At 47.1% G+C, this 21,584-nt stretch overlaps 1 protein-coding gene across 1 annotated transcript in view; it reads left to right on the top strand.

Annotated features, from left to right (window-relative positions):
* The window catches only part of RET (ret proto-oncogene), a 75,308-nt gene that overhangs the window by 37,630 nt on the left and 16,094 nt on the right, over positions 1-21,584 (top strand). The window contains exons 8-15 of the mRNA XM_032969454.2: positions 910-1,044; positions 1,756-1,872; positions 3,466-3,579; positions 7,336-7,586; positions 8,410-8,557; positions 14,994-15,101; positions 16,871-17,088; positions 19,097-19,219. Of these exons, the coding sequence (XP_032825345.1) occupies positions 910-1,044; positions 1,756-1,872; positions 3,466-3,579; positions 7,336-7,586; positions 8,410-8,557; positions 14,994-15,101; positions 16,871-17,088; positions 19,097-19,219 (1,214 nt within the window). The remainder of the gene's footprint in view (positions 1-909; positions 1,045-1,755; positions 1,873-3,465; positions 3,580-7,335; positions 7,587-8,409; positions 8,558-14,993; positions 15,102-16,870; positions 17,089-19,096; positions 19,220-21,584) is intronic.

The following is a 21,584-nucleotide window of genomic DNA, read 5'->3' as shown; positions in this document are numbered from 1 at the left end:
GTGCGCCATAATTATGGCATCGTTTTACATGATTAGGGCATTGGTTACATGAATAATGATTAGGGCATTGGTTACATGCAATTAATACTTATCAATAGTTAATTAAGGCAAAGGGATGCAGGCCGCGAGTAAAATGAGTTTATGCTTATTTGGCGTTTGTTGCATGCGATCCGTTGCTCTCGGTGACATTGAGCTCATCTGAGCTTTGTGCAAAGAATATTTCTGTGCCGATTTTCAAACGCTACCTGAATATTGCCGTTTAGTAAAGTTTAAAAAAAGAATTAATACGGCTTGTCGTGCAACAGTGCTCGAGAACATAATTCAAGTGTGGGCATGGTTCGAGACAACGCACTGGGGTTCTATAATGATTCTCATCTTTTTCCGCGCATTTCCAAGAGAGCTACGCATTGTGTGCGATGATGGATCGCGGATGTCTAGCACTAGCTTGCCGCATCGCTGGCTTTGCTGCTGCTGCTGCTGCTGCTTCTGCTGCCTCCTCCATACCCAAGCTTCCTCTACCGGCACACGACGCTGGCGGGCGCACATGTATGGCTAAACCTGGACAGCAGCCAGTTCTTGTGCATCCTCCAGTATAAGAGTGCCCCGCTGTCCATTTTGTGCTCTTGCGTTCAGTCAAAATCAAAGTGGTTTCCTCGCTCAAATGAGCATTCAGGCGGTGCTCCTCTCCCCTTTAAAGCCCAGAGCCAATTGTCGAAACTCCACATTGCAGGGGCAAATCTACCCAAAGGACAACCGCTGTTGTCTTTCCCTCCCAAAAAAACAGTGGTGCTGCCCACCCACCTCCTCGTGCGCCTTTGCCGGCCTTCATAGGTACTGCTGGCTAACAGCACATGCTCCAGCAGTCTGTTAAGGCTACACGGGGGGGGGGTCTTTGTCTTTGTGTCTTAGGGGAGTCGTGCGTGCCATCGCCCGGCAAGTGCTCCAGCTCCTGCTCGGAGAACGATCGGCAGGCGGGGTGCGAGAGTTGCAGCGCTCTGGGCGCCGTCACCGGCCGCTGCCAGTGGAGGCGGGGACCCTCGTCAGGTGAGGCACACACGGTCCCCTAGCTGCGCCGTCCCTCCACCCGCGGTGCCTTCCCCCCCTGCGGTGAGCTCTCGAGAGGGATCGAGAGGGAGCTAGAACGCCTGAGAAGGGGTGCGGGGCCGAGGGCGGAGCACGCCCCGACCCGGGAGGATATAAGGTGAGTCCCTGAGAGGGACCGGGGACTCTTCGTTCTGCAAGCTGGAAACTCTACGTCCTACGAGGCATCAACACATGGCCGGGGATCCGAGTGAGGGTCTGACCCTTCGTAGCTGTAACTCCTACGTATAGTGTAGTTAGCTGGGTGGTCACCACCCCAGGCTGTATCTGGTAAAGGGGCAGTTACCCCTTTGTATATACGTGTTACAATAAATGTGTTGCCTCTAAAGAATAGCGTCTGCGACTCAGTTGGACTCACTACAAATGGATAACCCGGAGGAAACCCACCGCAGAAGGAGAAACGTACAGACTGCTTGCACTGGGACGTTTAATATTCCGCAAACACTTGCAATAATTTCCAAGGACCGCTACCTCAAAAGGAACACATCCTGGGAAAGACCAGGAGAGGTGGTAAACTTAGATTACGATGGGATTACTTTTGTTGATAAGATCGCTCGATCTTTGAAGTCTTTTGGAAATGCAATTCGTGAAAATGAAGCAACTTGTGAGAATGTAGCTCCGTGTTTTCGTCTGTCTCGTGTTTTCTCATCCCAGGGATAAATAAGAATTACTCCACGTGTTCTTCAAACCTGCTCACGTGCCCAGACGGGGTGTGCGACGAGATGGAGAGGGACAATGAAGACCTCTGCCCGCAAGACTGTGTTGAGTCTGGTGAGGATCACTCGCAACATCCATTTAATCTTGCGTCTCTGATTAACCAACCTGGAACAAATTATGTCGGGCACGTCTCCGGGTAAACATGGAACGTTGGGACAAGGTTGCACGTTAGTTGGGTGACTTATAACTTATCCGAAGCGATGTGTGATATCTCCTTCCGCTGACCATTTCCCCAGCACAACGCGATTCACTTCCTCCTACTGCGAGAGTTCCCATTGGGTTCCTGATCTCGTGACGCTGAGTTTCACAATCAGGATTAAATTGGTGGGGGGGGGGGGGGTGACGAAAATACGAAATAATGCATTGCAAATGTAAAAAAAATATTGTTGGAATTATTTTTTAAGCCATCTTAGAAGCCATCTTTGAAGTCTATGGCATGACTCAGTTTGAAACTGGATCATGTTTGAAACTGGATCATTCGCAACTGGATTATGCCGAAGTTGGATTATATTATTTACCATTCTAGTTATTCAGTCAGTCTCTATTTAAGTCTAAGAGTTTATATTTGAGTCTAAGAGTTTATATGTGAGTCATTGGGTTTTTACGTGGGTATGTGGATCTATATGTGAGTCATTTGGTGTCTGTGTGAGCCTATGGGCCTCTATGTGAGCCTAAGGGTCTCTCTGTAAAGCACAAAGGGTTTTTTATGTTGGTCTATAGGTCTCTCTCCGAGTCAAAAGGTGTCTATGTAACGCATTGGGCCTCTATGTGAGTCAGTAGGTGTCTCTGTAACTCTGTGGGCCTCTATGTTAGTCAGTAGGTGTCTCTGTAACTCTGTGGGCCTCTATATTAGTCAGTAGATGTCTCTGTAACTCTGTGGGCCTCTATGTTAGTCAGTAGGTGTCTCTGTAACTATATGCCCCTCTATGTTAGTCAGTAGGTGTCGATGTAACTCTGTGGGCCTCTATATGAGTCAGTAGGTGTCTCTGTAACTATATGGGCCTCTATGTTAGTCAGTAGGTGTCTCTGTAACTATATGGCCCTCTATGTTATTCAGTAGGTGTCGATGTAACTCTGTGGGCCTCTATATGAGTCAGTAGGTGCCTCTGTAACTCTATGGGCCTCTATGTTAGTCGGTAGGTGTCTCTGTAACTCTATGGGCCTATATGTGAGTCAGTATGTGTCTCTGTAACTCTATGGGCCTCTATGTTAGTCAGTAGGTGTCGATGTAACTCTGTGGGCCTCTATATGAGTCAGTAGGTGTCTCTGTAACTCTATGGGCCTCTATGTTAGTCGGTAGGTGTTGATATAACTCTGTGGGCCTCTATATGAGTCAGTAGGTGTCTCTGTAACTCTATGGGCCTCTATGTTAGTCGGTAGGTGTCTCTGTAACTCTATGGGCCTATATGTGAGTCAGTAGGTGTCTCTGTAACTCTGTGAGCCTCTATGCAAGTCCGTCAGTCTCCTACATGAGAAGCCACTGCCAGCACATTTCAGTTTCTCGATGCATTCCACCTGTCCCGCGTTGATCACCTGGGCCTGGGAGAAACCCCGATTTGGACTTTGCTTGGCCGCCTCCTCAAGCTTGACCCCACGCAAAACCGCCAGCGAGCCGCGACGTGCGATGTGACGTGAACCGTGATGCAGGCAACGTAATTGGAGGCCACGAGATGGGGTACCCGCTCGGGATCCGCGCCGGCCACGGCACGTGCTACTGCTACGACATCCTCAAGTGCATCTGCGAGCTCCCTGACATTGAAGGTAAAAAGCCCTCCCCACCCCCCTCCAGGGCACAACACAACACTGCGACGAATGTAACGTCTCGGTCCTTGTTTCTCCCGTGGGGTTGGGGGTGGGTGTCCATGAAATCAAAACAAAACAAACATGAGTGGACATGGACTTGTGAAATGTGAACGTGACCTGGGCCTGCCCTCCTTCACTCACCCGCACTGGCCCGCTTGGTGAAGTATGGTCAAGCATGATAGAGTTTTATTTTTTTGGGTTAGATCACGTAACTTGAAATGTGTTGTTAAACCCGCCACCACCCGACACAGCCATACTGTGAGGTTTGTCACGTAAACAAAACGTGCCAATTAGTTACTAGTTCAGCACACCGGTTGTGTGTTGGAGAGTAAACCCACATATACAATTCAAGTACAGTGACATTTCACCGGTAATTACGACCAGCCTCATCAGGCGACAGCCGGAATTGTGGAGAAATCTTTTTGTTTTGGTCTTAAACAGAGGGATATTTGTGATGATAATAATGGTCATGAAAGCCTACATGTTGAAGAAAACAACAAAATTGATAACCCATTGCGGTCTCGTAGTAGGTGATATGAAAATCATTAACGTGTGACAGCAATGACACGGGTTCTGCAATGGAAAAACAACCTGACATCCTTTGAGCCGAGCCAGGCTGGCTCAACACGGTTTCAGCACGGCTCAGCTGTACAGTTGAAAAAAAGAAGTCATTGCTGACCCAGTCTGTCCCTTGAATGGTTTCATTTAGCTGCCCTGTCGATCAATGTTGATATTTTTACGTGAGACTCTCAACACATTCGTCAATAATTTACGGAGCCATTTCTGGTCGAAGGCCTCCACCAACTTCGCCACCATCTCTCTCATGATCCTGCGATATAATAATGACCCACTTGGCAACTGCATACAAGCTGATTTCATCGCTCCATCTCCTCGGTAGACGCCCACTCTCTCGGACGCGTTTTGATTCTTGGCTACCACTCCATCATTATTCTTGATCATGGTCAGTCATTTCTTTGTAGCCATGACGACGCGTCCTGCCCAAGCCAATGCACTTACTTTTCTAAAAAAAAACGCAACACATTCGTCAATAACACGGAGGCCTTCAGAGGAAAGATATATGAGGCAACGTTTCGGATAATGGCTTCATCAGGTCCCATGAAAAAGGGCTAGTGCCCACAACATCGCCTATTATATATATTTTGTCCTAGTTAAGGCCACAGTGTTATTGACAAACGTGTCGAGTTTTTAAGTTTTTTGCTCTCTTGCACCACTGCCATCGCAGCCGCAGCATCAGCTGATCATTTATTGATTGTCGTCTCTGTCTGGTCACCGATGATCATTAAATGGGGTTTTACATTTTCGTTTCGTTGAATTCCAGCTTCCAGAATTAAAAATATCACTTTGGCTGTCATTCAACGAATTCTACTCTGTGACAGGACAGGTGGGAAAGTGCTGCCCCCCCCCCCTCCCCACCCATATTGTGCGGACAGTAGTAGTAGTTCTGTGATATCCACTTCTGTGGGCAACTCTGCACCATAGGCAAGGGGGACAGCACTGCTCCGTGAGAATCCCACGTGGATTCTGAGAATCCCACGATGGATTCTCACATCTCGTAACATGACGCTAATGTCACATTTGAGATCTAATAGGGGGGGGAAGATGAAAAATGATGAGCCTGGTGGAAACCCACTTTTTTTATTCATCGGACCATTCCGATAGCCTCTGTGCTGCGCTCTCTGCTCAAGGCCTCGTGTGCTTTTGCTTTTTCTCATTTCAACTCAAGTACAATATTTAATTCGGACGAGATGAACGAAGAGAATGTCTTTGCTCGCTGAGAGACGCTTAGCTCTCTCACTTTGCCCTTTAATTTAACGGCCGATCTTTCCGGATGGCTCAACATATATTTGAAAGCGTTTGCTTGCCGTCCTTTCAGTGCACCGTGTAAATGATCGGAGGACACTATGAAAGAACTCCTCTGTGCTTGTAAAGCCACAGAGGATGCGGTCAAGCTCATTGAGCAATTGACTGCTATTTCCTGCGTATAATATTGTGCATGGGAGTGGAGTTTAGTATTTGTTTCGTGCTGAGGATGTTTCTCCTGACTTTATAGGCCTCCTTAAGGTTTATACGGGGATGAGTCGTTCAAAATACCCTTTTTTATTTTTAAACGCAGACGTTGTGCTTTGGGACATGTTATCAGGTTGTACCACGGGTTGTTCGGCGTGATGTTTGATATTGCACTCCACGTGCTGGGAGCTTCTTCGGGTGCTGGAATGCATGGAATGCAGGAGCTAAAATTTACTTGAGTTATGTTGCGGAAAAAAGTAAGTGGACTAGGACACGTGCACTGGAAGGTGACGGTGGCTGTTGGTGGAGACTTAATGATGGAATGCCAGCCAGAATGTGTGAACCACACCTGAGCGTCCATGGCCACCCCGGAGATGGAGCAATGAAATCAGTTTGCATGTGGAAGCTATACAGATTGTCCCATCGCAAGACTGTGACACAATGGCATGGGGAAGGCCTTTATCCAGCAGTGCATAGATCATGGCTGAGGGAGGATGGTGATTAATATTATACTTTAAAACTCTTAACATTGACGGTATTATTTTAGAGCTAAATAGAGTTTTCTCTGACTCTGTGGCCCCCATTTTGATAGCTTTGCCAGATATGGTGTGTACCACGCCGTGATGACCTGCCAATAGCTGGCCCTGGTGCAACTGCACCGCCCCCCTGGACTCTGACAGCGTATCCATACCACGCTTGTAATTACAAATGTCACATTTCTTATTGGCGCGAAAATTACAGGAAACTTTTGCGTTTTGGACCCACGTGAGAGGGGCAAATATGCCGAAGGAAGTCGTTCCATTCTCTTTAATGCGTTTTAAAAACAATTGCGCTCTCAGTGTTTTGATTTCTGGAAGAATTCCAGTGGCCGTGTTTAGTTTTGTGTCGAGCTTAATTTTTGTTCAGTTGCCACTTTCCATTATGCCCAAAAAAGGCAAAAATGTTAAATTAATGTACAAAAGATGTAAAAAAATATGTTTGAGAAGTCGCCTGGCTGGTTTTCAAGTAACTTTTTGATGAGTTTTGAAGGGCGTATAAACTGTAGATGATTTTATTTATTGAGGGGCGACCCAGTTCAGATGGACTTTTCCATTGTACTTTGTTTCAACTTGCCATGCCGGGAGGTTCAAACAGTTACCTTCTGGACTGTAAATTCAGCATGGTAGCCATTTTACACCTCGACAGGGAGAAAAAGGTGCATGGAATTGAAGCAGCGTCAGGTTCAGTTTTTTCGACGAACCCAGATTTTACCTAAACACATAAACTAAACACTGTTACAGTCAGGGACACTTCTCTGCAACCATTCACGGAACACGGAGGGTCATCAAATAGTCGTAAAGTTTAGGTTTCTGATGTGACATCACAGCAAGACGAATACCATCAACTGAACAACACACAACTGCAGATGATTTTGCTCTTTACAACTGGCATTTCAAGGGAGCAGATTAACGTGAGGATCAGAGCAACCGGTATTTTACACAACGGGCAGCAGCTCTCTCCAACCAGATTTCCGGGTCGTACCGAGTATTGTTCGGCGCGACGTCTGACGTTTCGGCTCCACGAGCACGCGCCGAGGCGATTGAACCCCAGGAAAGCCGCGACCTCTGGACGACCTTTAGTGGCGTACGTCCGGTTTATTAACGTCCTTGTGCGCGGCCCCCTTCGCCGCATCGTCCGCGCGCGTAGAGCCCGGCTGCGACGAGGGCTGCCGAGCGGTTGTGGCCACGGCGGGCGTGTGCTCGGTCATCATCGCGCTCTCGCTGGCCGTCACCATCCTGCGGCGCCGCAGGCAGAAGGGGCAGCTCAAGGGCAGCTCGCTGCCCACGGCGGAGCTCACGTTCCGGCGGCAGCCGGTCACCTACTCGTCCAACAACAACCGCATGCCGCCCTCGGAGTCGGCGGACAACCTCTCGTCGGTGGAAGCCTGCAAGATCCTCGTGAGTCACCGGCCACCTCGCTCCCCGTTCGCACACCGCCCCCCCCACTCCCCCCATGCTTGGGGGAGGAAGAAAAAAAACGAGAGACTCCCACTGCCACCCCCAATACATGTTAACTACCACGTGGGTGAGATGTTAAGTACCTCGCCCGGTATACAGGAGGTCGCGGGGTCGATACCGACCCAGGCGTCTGCTGTTTATTTGGAGTATGCATGTTCTCCCCGTGGTCACGTGGATTTTTCTCCTGGTCCTCCAGTCTTTCCCTGCACATTTAGAATAAATGTGCGTTTAGAGTATTCGGCTGCTATAAATTTCCATATGACAAGCAACTTCATTGAGTTATCATTTGTGGCCAGGTTACTTCTAAAAAAGAGCTACATAGCTCAGTGGGCCTTACTTGGTAAAATAATAAATAGTTGTTATTTTAGTACTACACCCCCGTAGCATGATTTTGTTTAAGGGGGTGGCACATATAACACTGTATGGTGCGGCACAAGACCGTGAATGTTAAATGAGAATAAGTAACAATACAATGTAACTGATGTTCAATATTGCACTGAATTCTTTAACCTCACTTTGGTGTTGATTTTAAGCTTTCGTGACTGCAGGAATCCATACTCTTTGTTTTTTTTTCGGTAAAGTCACGTGACTTTACGGAAATAACCAAAGAGTATTGACTTTGGTGCTGAGCCTTTAGCAGGGGGAGCTCAGCCCCCTGCCAAAGGCTCAGCATTTCTGCAGGAAGCAAGGAGTCGCCGTGTGGTGTCGATGCGCACAGCACGCCCCCCATCGCCGTCATCTGCTACCCCCTCTCACCCACCAGGAGGATCCCAAGTGGGAATTCCCGCGCAAGAACCTTGCGCTGGGCAAGACACTCGGCGAGGGCGAGTTTGGGAAGGTGGTGAAGGCCACGGCGTTCCGGCTCAAGGGGAAGGCCGGCTACACCACCGTGGCTGTCAAGATGCTGAAAGGTCATGCCCGCATGGAAGCCCTGTTCACTGCGGCTCACCGTGACTTCATTTTACTATTATTAGTAGTTGTAGCGTTTTTTCACGGGTCCTGATAATGCCACCTCCGGTTTAGTCGAAGGTCAAAGTGTATGTCCTGCTCAAGTGGGAATTGAGGTGATGCTCGCCCTCCGTTTGCGGTTTTGAGCCAGTGGTGGAAAAAAATCCACTGTGTAACAATATTATATTTTTTTCCTAAATCTATTACGCCTCAAAAGTACAGAAAATGGATATTATTGCCCACAAACTTTGCTTTTGCGACCAGGACAGTGATATTTAGAAATTTACCTATTTTCAATGACAAAACAGAATTTGTGTCTTTTCGTTCACATAAAGTCAGAAAAAAACAACATATGAATCAAAATTAACATGTATGTATACTAAAGTAATAATACAAATTTACTACAAAAGATGTAGACACCAAGGCGCACTACCACAGGCGGGACTGGCCAAAGGGGACCGAGTTCTCTTTGGGGAGGAACAATCTCGAAAAACGACTCACTTCTAAATCTTTTGTAGTGATTTTTATATTACTGTGTTCTGGCAGTGGTGTGGAAATAGGCACAAAAACTGCAGCTATCACCAATAACAATGCCCTCTAATGAACGCGAAGTTACACACAGCGAGATATTTTACAGCAATAACAGAGAATGCAGAGCGCGTAGAAACCTGTAGCTTGTTTGTGATGTGTGCATATACTGTATGCACTTTGCATACAATTTGATTTCCAGTGGAAAATACACCAAGTAAGCAAAACGCACAAATGGCAGTGGAGACATTCACACATGAACAAACCGATTGCATTAGAATATTAGATGAATGAATATCTAAAAAAACGAATTACACGAGAACACAGATATCCTTCGGGAACCCACATGAGTGAAGGTTTGTGATGTGTGGTGTGGTTGGCCATCTGTGATCTACCAGAGTCGGCTGTATTGGTTTTTGTGGGATAATGCCAATGCGCGTCATTCAATGAACAGTACAGCTTAACGATCTTGCAAAACTTGACCAATGGCAGCTCCGTGTTATTGCATGAATGTCACATTTACAAATCCTAATTTCTACTCCAACTGCATTTCTACAGATTTGCTTTGTGATATTACTCATTTGCCTGCACTTTTAAGAAATTGAACATTGTATTTAAAATATTATGAATTGTTTAATCTATAAACTGTGAACATTTTTTTATATTTTCCAAAGTAAGACCCACTGAGCTACATAGCTCTATTTCAGAAGCGATCTGGCCACAAATGATAGCGCAACGAAGTGGCTTATCACGTGGAAAATTTCGCAGCCAAATACTCTAAACGCATATTTATAAATGTGGAGGGAAAAACTGGGGACTCAAAAATCCACACGACCACAGGGAGAATATGCAAACTCCAAATACACAGGCGTCGAGGTTTGGATCGAACTGACGACCTCCTGTATATCGGGCGAGGTAGTTAACATCTTCCCACCGTGGCACCCTAATGAAGGCCTTTGCATGCTACCATCACCTTTCACGATCTCCATGGTTTGAGCGCGTTGGTCATGTCAGAGAGATGATCATAGTTTAATCTAGTTTCCATACTAGTATTCGTAAACCAATTGTTTTCGTAATCAACTGACCCAGAAAAATAAATACATTTAAATTATCAGTACGCTGGGATGTAATTTCCCCTTAAAAGTGAAGTTAGAGCTCTTGATATGTTTTATTAAGCAAGCCCCGAAGGCAGGCTTGACCTTTGAACTGTTATTCTCGCGTATTATGCACGTTTTCTCAACGCCGGTGCAGTTAAATTTTAATTTGAACTTTCCGCTGACATCAAAAAAATAAACTTTAAATTCCAATTAGGAACTGTGAAACTGCTAGGCTGGAAAATTGCTTTCAAAGGTCTGGATCTATGACCCGGTAAACATCCTTGGCCCCAGGATTTAGTGTTTTATGTAATGCTTTTCAGTAATCCTAAATGCTCCACCGAGCCTTCAAATACAATAATAGCTGAGCTGCCGCTAATGGACGACACTGGGTCTAGTGCAACGATACACATCATCCTGTATACTCAGCCTGCTGCTCTATTTAAGACCGAAGCAAGTGAGGGCTTTATCATTCTGTCGAATTGCCCGAGGATGCTGGATGTAATTACCAGCGAAACGTCGTACTCAAATTTTAAATGATGTTGATTCACACCGGTGGGCTAAAGTAGTGAACTATTTGTCCTTTGTAAACGTGACACATTTTTACTGTTTGGCCGTGTCGGGTGGTGGAGGGTTACGACATATTTATAAATAACGCGATCTAACCTAAAAACTTTTATTATGAATACTCCAACTTAATCTGGAGTTGTCTCATTTGGGCAGAAAGACAAATTTTAATTATTGTCCGCAGAGGCCAGAATGAAACACCGTGGGTACTTAGATCGTATCGCAGGGAATTACTATCCAGCCAATTTGGTAGTTCTCTTACCACTTAACTATCATCGCACTCCCGAAAAAAAATCCATGTTACAGTCACTAAACTATTAAGCAATTATAATAATAATAATATTTATTCTATAAAGAGTTATTTGTAATGAAATATCTGAAAGCGCTTTATGTAAAAAAATATCTAAGTATTAAAAAACTACGCTGACAAGTAGGGATAAAATCCAGTCAAAATACAACAGGAACAAATAATAATGCTGATAACAATAATCACAACTCCACTCGCACTGTAGATAGATTGCAGAGAACGCTATGGTAAAAGCCATTCATAATAGTTACACTCACTGTGTAGGTAATAATTAAACTACAGCAAAAGCCTACGATTAAAAATCGATTTTCAAGCTGTTTTTTTTAAGTGGTGACAGTCACAAATCCTGATTTAAAAGTAGATAGGAATAGTGGCGTTCCACAGTCTTGGTGCATAGCAGCAAAATGCACGATCTCCCCATATCTGCAGCGAGCAATGTGGCCATATAGCCGCATGGCTAATGCATTTATTTATTTTCTTTCCCACCAATGTTATCCTGCCTGCTATCGGCGTCATTTCATGAGCTGAAGTAGCCATTGAGATCTCTTGTAGCAGAGTGCTTCTCTTCGTGTTAGAAAAAAGCGAGCCATGTCAGTAGACGTCATGGAGCTAGTTATTTATTTATTTATTGCCAAGTGACCTGGCCACAAATGATTGTTCATTGAAGTGGCTTATCATGTTGAAATTTATAGCAGACAAACACTCTAAGCGTGTGTTTCTATTCTAAATGTCGAGGGAAAAACCGGAGGACCCGGAGACAAATCCACGCGACCACGGGGAGAGAGACACGCAAACTCCAAATATACAGCAGGCGTCAGGGTCAGAATAGAACCCACGACCTCCTGTACACCAGGCGAGGTAGTTAACATCTCCTAGCCACCGTGGCACAACTTAGATCCAATGATGATCTTCCCATTGTGAGACAATGGGTCCGATCGCAGAGCTGCCCTCTTGAACGCACTACTGTACACGCACAGCCCCATTAATATGACCTATGGTCCAGAATTCAAAGAGCAGAATTTTGCCATCCGTGGTAGTTAAACCGAGTTTTAATTCTCGAAGTTATCATTTGGCCAATTTAAGTGCAAAACCAAATTGAATTTGATGGCTTTTTTTGCGCAGCATTTGGTGACTGGGCAAAGACCATCAACTCATTGGACTTGAGGAACCCGGTTACCTCACAGGCCAGTCGCCTGGATATGAACCCAGGATCTCAGCGGTGTCAGCTCAGTGCTCTGACCTCAGTTAAAAGGCCACTTAAATATCAAGTTTGTAAATACATCTACCCACAGATTCTGAGTCAGCGCTCACCTTACTCCACCCCTCGCCAACCCCTCAACCCGACCGCCAATTTACATTTTTGCCAAATGTAATTCTGCAACAACGACAGAAAACGCTTAATAAATACAATTAATCACAGCTGACCACAGAGCTGGAAATGCTCTGACAAAATCAATATGTGGGAGATGTAGTCGGAGGAAAATGTATTTATTGGCATTTTTACGATCAATGTTGTCACTGCTCTGAAATTGAAATGAATTCAATTTTCATAATCACTACCTCCTTGACGGAGGACGCATTAACTGCTGGCCACGAGCTTGGAATTCCATTCTCTGCTGAAGCGCATTGTGTCATGTCAATGATCAGCTTGTGGCTGTATGGAAATCAATACGGTTTATAATCCTTGTATATATCCAAACAATCGATTTAATGTTTGTTTTAAGCTCATTTAATGCCAGCAGATGCGGATACTCGATGGCACAAATGGAAAAATGCGTGGTCACCTCGAACAGACCATGGAGCGTATAAGCGACTCAATGCCCCATTCACGAACTCGGAGGAGGAGGAGGCATCGTTGCGGCACAATATTCTGGTTCGACCACCTGAAAGTAAAATGAGAGTTGTCGCTCTGCATCAACATCAGCCAAGAACGCAGGAGAACCGTAGCCCTCATGTAATGTGTTTTCATTGGCGGAAATTAAGGCACCGTTCCTGGCCTAACTTTGCCAAGGCGCACTGACCAGCGTGGAGAAGTATGGTCAAATAACCTCACGTGACCTACACAGTCTGGGGAGGCCTTCATCTAGCAGTGTCGAATCAAAACGTTACTTTGATTTATGTATATTTATGTTCATTTCAGTTTGTATACTGTATAGCAGTCGGCAGAAGTTTTACACCAAAATAGTACTCTTATTTTATTACATTGAATCCTTGGGAAATTGTCATCAGATAATTGCTGTATTGCCAGAAACTGGGTGCCCAAGATATTATGTGACTCGCGGGGTTCCCTTCATAAATGCTGGAGAAACAGAAATGTCACTATTGTTTTTTTTAAACAATTCCAACGAAAATTGAGAGAGTCAGTGATTCAGGTTTCAAGTTTATTTTGTTTAACCCGGTGAGGAGTCAAGACTGCCCTCATTGGCAAGAGCGACATATTTCATGCGGAAAATTTACAAAAACAAAACAAGTAGCATCGACTTCATCAATGCAAAAGACATCAGAACAAAAACAACGTGAATACGGTCTGCCCCCCCCTCCTATACCACGTAGTGTTTTGAATATAACACGATTCATGTGTTAGGAAGCATACATTTCATAACGCGCATGTGAATTGGATACAACACAATTGAGTGAACCAGAACAACGTCGCGCGAGTAGGAAGAAGCGATTGTCCGGCTGCCTCGGCGTAGCATTGCACAAGGGGGGATGCTGCTGGATGCTTCTAGATGCTACCCACGTGCCTCAGTCTTTGCTCAGCATGCATACGCATCTTACATCTTATCGCGGACTGTGCTTTACCCTATATCATATATTTTAACGAGATTTTTCCATAACGCGGTGTTCTTCAGGAACGCAACTACCGCGTTATTGGAGAAGGGACTGTTTACCGGATTAATCAACAGAGCTAATCATATTAGCCCTTTCTTTATGATGGCGTGTCTGTCCATCGAACCCTCTGCAGTGGGGGTCATGGTAACTCTCATGAAAGTGATCCAATGTAAATACAATGTTGGCATAACGCGTTGTTGATCGCAGGGAGGACCCGAGCCAAAACTGGGAAAGTTGATTTAAAGGGGTTGCCAAAAACTCGGTGATGAACTCCAGCGACAATCACGGCCTTTTCAGCCAATGTGATAACGCTAATTAGTTCAATCCGAGGACGCGCACGTCGGATCGCATTTATGCAGGGTTCATGCAAATGCGCGATTTTTCTTCCTATTTCTGTATAATTTCTCGCTCTTGCCCGGTGTACCGCTTTAAACGACTTCAAATTCCATCCATTCAGGGCTGCACTTTTACCTCTCTTTTACCTTCTAGACAGTGCTTATGTTTCATTTCCACGTATATGTATTCCAAAGTTAAATTTGTGAACCTATTCTATCCTTGCGTATGGCAATAGGTGCAATAATTACATGCCAATGTTGAGGTGTGCTAGCCGTGTCGTGAGGGCTTCAGGAGGGAGTTCGTGTCGTTTTGCTGTTCCTCCACCATTGAAGAAGTGCAGACTAGAGTAGTTTACTGTACGGTCCATAGTTTGGGTTGCATGTCCGCAATCACACCGCTGTGCCTTGCCTTTAATTTTCCATAAGTGAAGGAGGTGTGCACATCGGCCTGTTGATGATGTTCTGATGCGCTCGTAGATGGTCACGCCGGCATATTTGAGGAATGTCGAAGTCAGGAGGTGCGAAGTTTGGGTCTCGAATTGTGAACCTATGAAGGGTGTCATGATAAGGAAGGCGAACTTTCTGCAGGGGTCATGCGAGAAGAGCAGAGGTCTCGGTGAACTTATTGTATGTACTATACGCTGAACTCCTTTCACACCGTAGGTAGCCAACCGTGCTAGTCGGAGGTGCGGGAAATAATCGTGTCCACCGTTTGCCTCGGTCGCTCCGTTCGCAGAGTGCGCCTCGCACAGCGAGCTGAGGGACCTCCTCTCGGAACTCAACCTCCTCAAGCAGGTCAACCACCCCAACATCATCCGCCTCCATGGGGCCTGCACGCAGGACGGTGAGTTCCGTGTGATCCCCCCCACCGGGATAATGCACGCGGATAACTGTAGCGACACGACCGTGCTATGATAGCTGGCACAAAAACTGTGCCACACGCCCTCCCACATGGCCTTGTGGGAACCTCGCTCCCGGCAAAGTTATTTTATTTCTGTTTTTATCACGATTCTGTTCAGAACAAAATCAGAATTAAAACTGAGGATGTACACATACTACGTCATCGGAATGGGAAAGGCTTAAGAGGTTTGGAGGCCTAGTTCTCGACGGAAAATTAACACACAATTAACAAAAATACTCAACACATTTGTCCGTGGCCTTCAAATAAAAATATATATATATATAATATGTGACTTTTAGAAATGTCGCCCACTGCCCAACGTTACAGGCAATGGCGCTTTTTCATAGCACATATGGGAGATGAACAAGAGTCATCGCCCAAAATGTCATCATTATAACGAATGGTGTTGATTTTTTTTTGTTTTCACGTAATATAAACATCGATAGACTGGGCAGCTTCAAATAAAACCATTCATGGGACAGACAGGGCCAGAAATATCTATTTTCCACTGCACAGCTTAGCCGTGCCAAGACCGTGCTGATCCAGCCCGGTACAGCTCAGGTGATGCCAGGTTGTTGTTTTTTTCCACTGCAAAACCCGTGCCATTTGATGTTGCACATTAAGGATGTTTGTATGATGAAAATGATCATCCACTCTCTTGACCATGCTTGGCCCTGAGCAAGATTCAGATGTCTTGTGAGACTATATTTCGACGTTTTGGCCTCTACGGCTCATCACCATAGCCGGTGGAGAAAAGCCGTGCTCGTGCTTGTGTCAGCAGAAAAGGGGTACGAGAGTGGTCATAGAGTTGACTTCCGGCTACTGCTACCAACCAGTATCCACGGAGGCTGTTATCACCTCTCTCACCTGACTGCAGCAATCATTATTCTCGTGACGTGACTGCCAATAGGGGAATAAAATATGAAAATTGCTCAGAGTGATAAAAAATATATATATACTAATGTGAAAAACAGGAAGCAATCAGCAGCGCAGATAACCAGGGGCAAGGGAATTCAACTTGACACCCACTCAAATATTTCAGCCTTCGTAATGAGTTTCCTTGCAAATATTAAGACGAGTTTCCACTTGTAAAGCTTATTCAAACTGTACCTGATGGCTAGCAGGGCTTCATTGCTTTAATGTATATATTCTCTGTCTTGCCGATTCGACTGGAGGAGGTGACATGTGAATAGTAAGAGCCACAAGCTCATAGTTAGAGGTATTGTGGATGTGGTGTGCCGGGTGCAGAAATGCCTTCTGAGTCACTAACAACAATTGTCCCAGCAGTCTGTTAAGGCTATGATGGGGATCTTTGTCTTTGTACATGTGTGTACGCACGTGTGAACGTGTGTGTGTGTACACACGTGTGAACGTGTGTGCGTGTATGCGCGTGTGAATGTGTGTGTGTGTACGTGCGTGTGAACGTACGTGTGTGTACGCGCCAGCTGACAAACACGTACATTGCTGGCAGATGTACGCCACGTTGCTTTTTTCACCCTGAGCAGCAGATTGACGCACAGCGATGGGGTACATTTCAGCACAGGTAGCATTAGTGGGTCAGGCGAATCGAGTTCAAGCCACTCAGCCCCTCGCGTGCCGTGTCGGCCTTCGCAGGCGCCACTCGCTAACGGCACCCACCCTCAACGGTTTCTTAAAGGCTGCACGGCGGGATCTTTGTGTGTTCGTATGCGCGGCGACCTTCGTCGCCGAAGGCCCCCTCTACCTCATCGTGGAGTACGCCAAGTACGGCTCCCTGCGGAGCTTCCTGCGCGTGCGCCGCAAGGCGGAGTTCGCGGTGCCGGCCGGCGGGGCTTCCAACCGCAACTCGCGGCTCCTGGACAACCCGGACGAGCGCGGCCTCACGCTCGGGGACCTCGTCTCCTTCGCCTGGCAGATCTCCCGCGGCATGACTTACCTCGCCGACATGAAGGTGGGTAGATCTCCCACGGCATGACTTACCTCGCCGACATGAAGGTGGGGCAGATCTCCCACGGCATGACTTACCTCGCCGACATGAAGGTGGGGCAGATCTCCCACGGTATGACTTACCTCGCCGACATGAAGGTGGGCAGATCTCCCACGGCACGACTTACCTCGCCCACATGAAGGTGGGGCAGATCTCCCACGGCACGACTTACCTCGCCCACATGAAGGTGGGCAGATCTCCCACGGCACGACTTACCTCGCCCACATGAAGGTGGGGCAGATCTCCCACGGCACGACTTACCTCGCCGACATGAAGGTGGGGCAGATCTCCCACGGCATGACTTACCTCGCTGACATGAAGGTGGGGCAGATCTCCCGTGGCATGACTTACCTCGCCCACATGAAGGTGGGCAGATCTCCCACGGCACGACTTACCTCGCCGACATGAAGGTGGGCAGATCTCCCGTGGCATGACTTACCTCGCCCACATGAAGGTGGGGCAGATCTCCCGCGGCATGACTTACCTCGCCCACATGAAGGTGGGGCAGATCTCCCACGGCACGACTTACCTCGCTGACATGAAGGTAGGGCAGATCTCCCACGGCACGACTTACCTCGCTGACATGAAGGTGGGGCAGATCTCCCACGGTATGACTTACCTCGCCAACATGAAGGTGGGCAGATCTCCCACGGCATGACTTACCTCGCAGACATGAAGGTAGGGCAGATCTCCCACGGCACGACTTACCTCGCTGACATGAAGGTGGGGCAGATCTCCCACGGTATGACTTACCTCGCCGACATGAAGGTGGGGCAGATCTCCCACGGCATGACTTACCTCGCCCACATGAAGGTAGGGCAGATCTCCCACGGTATGACTTACCTCGCCGACATGAAGGTGGGGCAGATCTCCCACGGTATGACTTACCTCGCCAACATGAAGGTGGGCAGATCTCCCACGGCATGACTTACCTCGCAGACATGAAGGTAGGGCAGATCTCCCACGGCACGACTTACCTCGCCCACATGAAGGTAGGGCAGATCTCCCGTGGCATGACTTACCTCGCCCACATGAAGGTGGGCAGATCTCCCACGGCATGACTTACCTCGCTGACATGAAGGTGGGCAGATCTCCCACGGCACGACTTACCTCGCCCACATGAAGGTGGGGCGGCACGGCCTTTGCGTGCGCACTGTGCGAAACGTACTAATGCTGCTTCCGTATCAGAATGTATATATGTATATGTGTGTTAAACTTCTTTCACACCATACGTAGCCAACCCGCGCTATTCGGACGTGTGGGGAGAAGGAAAACAAACCGAACACAAGAAGCAGTTATTGTGAAGCAAGCTGACGTTATTGTGTTATCCAGACACTCTCGTCACCGTCTCCCTACCGGTCTCTTCATCGTTCCTGTAATGCGCAACAATGAGCACGGTTGGCTAAGTATGGTGCGAAAGAAGTTCAACAGACATACAGACAGACGCACGTGACCGCCACCCACACGGTGCAGTAAGCGTCCAACATGCCCCTCGACCGACAGGGCATGCGGGAGCCCCTCGTCCGGCATTGTATCGACGCCGAGTTGTTCATTTCCACTCGGGTTTTATGGCTGCGTAGGATTTTGTGACTGGACTGTGTCGCTCTATCATCACGTTGTGCCATGTGTATGCATATTTTTTCTTGGCGTGGTGTCCAACGTTTTGCTCTGCGTGCCTTAAGAAGCTCGTAACACATGGGTAACTGAATTCAGTTACGTTCCTGGATAAGCTCCCAGAACGTGGAGTGAAACGTCGGATATCGTGCTGAACAGCACACGGTACGACCCGACAACACGTCAGAGAGCTGCTACTGTTTATTTATTCATCAGTTGCTTCGCTTCTCACATTAACCGCCCTGTCTAAAAAGGCGCTATTTGTCAAAGCGGAATCTGCAGTTGCCATCCGTATGGTTGACGGTGTTTGCCTCTCGTCGGTGTTCCTGGGTGTGTTCGGCCCACACCTCTCTCCCAGCTGGTGCACAGAGACCTGGCCGCCCGGAACGTCCTGGTGGCCGAGGGTCGCAAGATGAAGATCTCCGACTTCGGCCTCTCGCGAGACGTCTACGAGGGAGACTCTTACGTCAAGCGCACCAAGGCAAGCCTCCTGCGTTGTCCCACTGTCGTGTCTCTCTTTTTCCACTGCACAACCGAGCCATGCCAGGGCCGTAGATGAGCCAGCCCGGAGCAGCAAGTTGTTTTTCCACTGCACAACCGAGCCATGCCGGGGCCGGCACGTTGTTTTTCCACTACAGGACCCGAGCCATGCTGCTCACCCCTCGCAGGCAGTTTACGAGTCGAGACCGCGAGTAGATGACACGGTGACTCTGCGTGCGAGCCGTACTGATCGGGCGTCATGCACAACAAACGCGTCATTGGCCACGACCCCTGGCCCTGCTTGGCCCCCGAGACACATTCATATATCTTGCGAGGCCAACGTTTTGTAGAGAAGAGTCCAGCAGATGCGAGTAGGGTCAGTGAAGGTCGGCTTTATTCACATTTTTGTTCTAAGATGTATACCATCAGCAGTCCACCCATAGAGAGATCTTCAACAGATCCCGAGCTCTCCTCTACTCCTCTTTACTTACACTCATGACCCCTCCCTGCCGAGTTGCAATCTTTACCAAACTCCCACCTAAATCACCAAAACGGCCAATATCCAACGGGAAACCACCCACACCACTCGCAAGGGCCCCGAGAATCGAACTTCGGATCTCAGAGATGCCCGGCTCAGCTCTCTGACCTCTGAGCCACCTGGTCACAGCTCTACACGGCAGCCGACTAAGTCACCGGGATCCGTCTCCTTGATGTCCATAGTTACAGTCATTCTTTGCTCCGCGTGTGCAATGCCGCGATTGAGACGCACGCAGAGGCGGTCAAAAGCTCTGCTTCTTAATTTGTTCGGATAAATATATGAAAATAACCATTCTGCCAGACACATTGGCATGGCACAGATGGGCAAAAATGAATCGTTTAGATTTACCATCCGTAAGTGAGCTCTGTGACTATCCTTGTTTCATTGCAATAAAAGATCATCGCAAGATTGCACCGCTGATAAATTCGCGCGAGCGATGGCTCGGCTCCCACACTCTCCGGTGAAAATGTTTAACTTTTTTATTTTATTTTCCAATTAACGTTGAGAAAGGGCAACATAATGGAATTTGACACTGCTGAATATTTGCCAGCGTTTACAGTTCATTGCAATTGCTTTTTCGCGGAAAAATTAATTGCCCGGGAAAAATAATGAAGTGAAAGAAGATGAGGCATGTTTGTTAGTTTGTTTTTGTTTTAGTACAACCGGACTTCATTGCGGTCTGATAGATCGTTGCGTTACAATCGCGTTTCTGCATTAACTGGACTTTGAATGTCACCGTTAAGTAGGCCACGCGCGATTGGTAAAACAAGCGAGCCGAAGGTCTCTTTACAGAACCAACGACTCATTTGTATTGTGCTCATTCACTGAAGAACAGTTATTTCGTGGTGATGCACACGCTAACTCATGTGATTTTGGCTACAGTATTGTCATAAAGAGCAAGATTTAATCACGGAACCAGAGCTATTGATGCCACCACCAAACCTTGCCAACCGGCCCCTACCCTCGGCCAGATCTCACAGCGGCTTGCCCAGTAGCCGTCTCTCGCCATCTGACCTGAGCTCTTCCCCTTTGGACGCCAGACTTGCGGAGAACCACTCCAGTGGCTGCCTATGCAAGATTGTGATATCTGGTAACCATTGAGGCCACCGTTCTTGCGAGACGAATTTATTAAGATGTTTTCATTTGTCGAATGCGCTCATCATGTACTCGCATAACGGGTTGGATAAGGCTACCACAGTCATACAGTATTAATAAATGTCAAAGATTTGTATGCATCAAAAAGACAATTTTCAACAAGTCATCAATGCTCCCAACACGTTGCATAGTATTGTACAGAAATCAAGGTAATACAAATTTCTTATCGCATCGTTTATTTCCATTGATGAATAATGTATTTAATCAAAGTATTATTTAGTAAAAGATAAATAGAAAAAATAAATAATCATGAATAATGATGATCATTCATATTGCTCGCAGATTTTGATAATTGTATAGATTTATATTGGCAAATTATTATTCAGAATAATTAACAATTGGTAGGTATGATGACCAATTCACCCGCAATGCACCAGATCTTTGCAGATCTCGGAAACTAAGCAGGATTAAGCCTGGATTGTGTTTGGCTGGACGACAACCATGCAGCAGCAATGTTATCAAAGCACTGCGGAGATACATGGTGGGCAGGGGCCGACAGTGCAGAAAAAAATATATTGTACTGTACTTCTATGCCCCCCCCCCCCCCCACGAACATCTATGCTCCTCCACCTTCACCAACCCGCACTGACCACCTTGTTGAAGTACGGTCAAATAATCCTCGCTCACCACCACGGTGCGGGGAGGGCCCTGATCCATCGGCGGATTCGCAAAG

Source organism: Petromyzon marinus, chromosome 41, assembly GCF_048934315.1.
Source record: "Petromyzon marinus isolate PM22_M1 ecotype Great Lakes invasive population chromosome 41, UKy_Petmar_22M1.pri1.0, whole genome shotgun sequence".
Taxonomy (NCBI): domain Eukaryota; kingdom Metazoa; phylum Chordata; class Hyperoartia; order Petromyzontiformes; family Petromyzontidae; genus Petromyzon; species Petromyzon marinus.
Note: the sequence above shows the minus strand (reverse complement) of the source record. Positions and strands in the feature narration are given on the sequence as shown.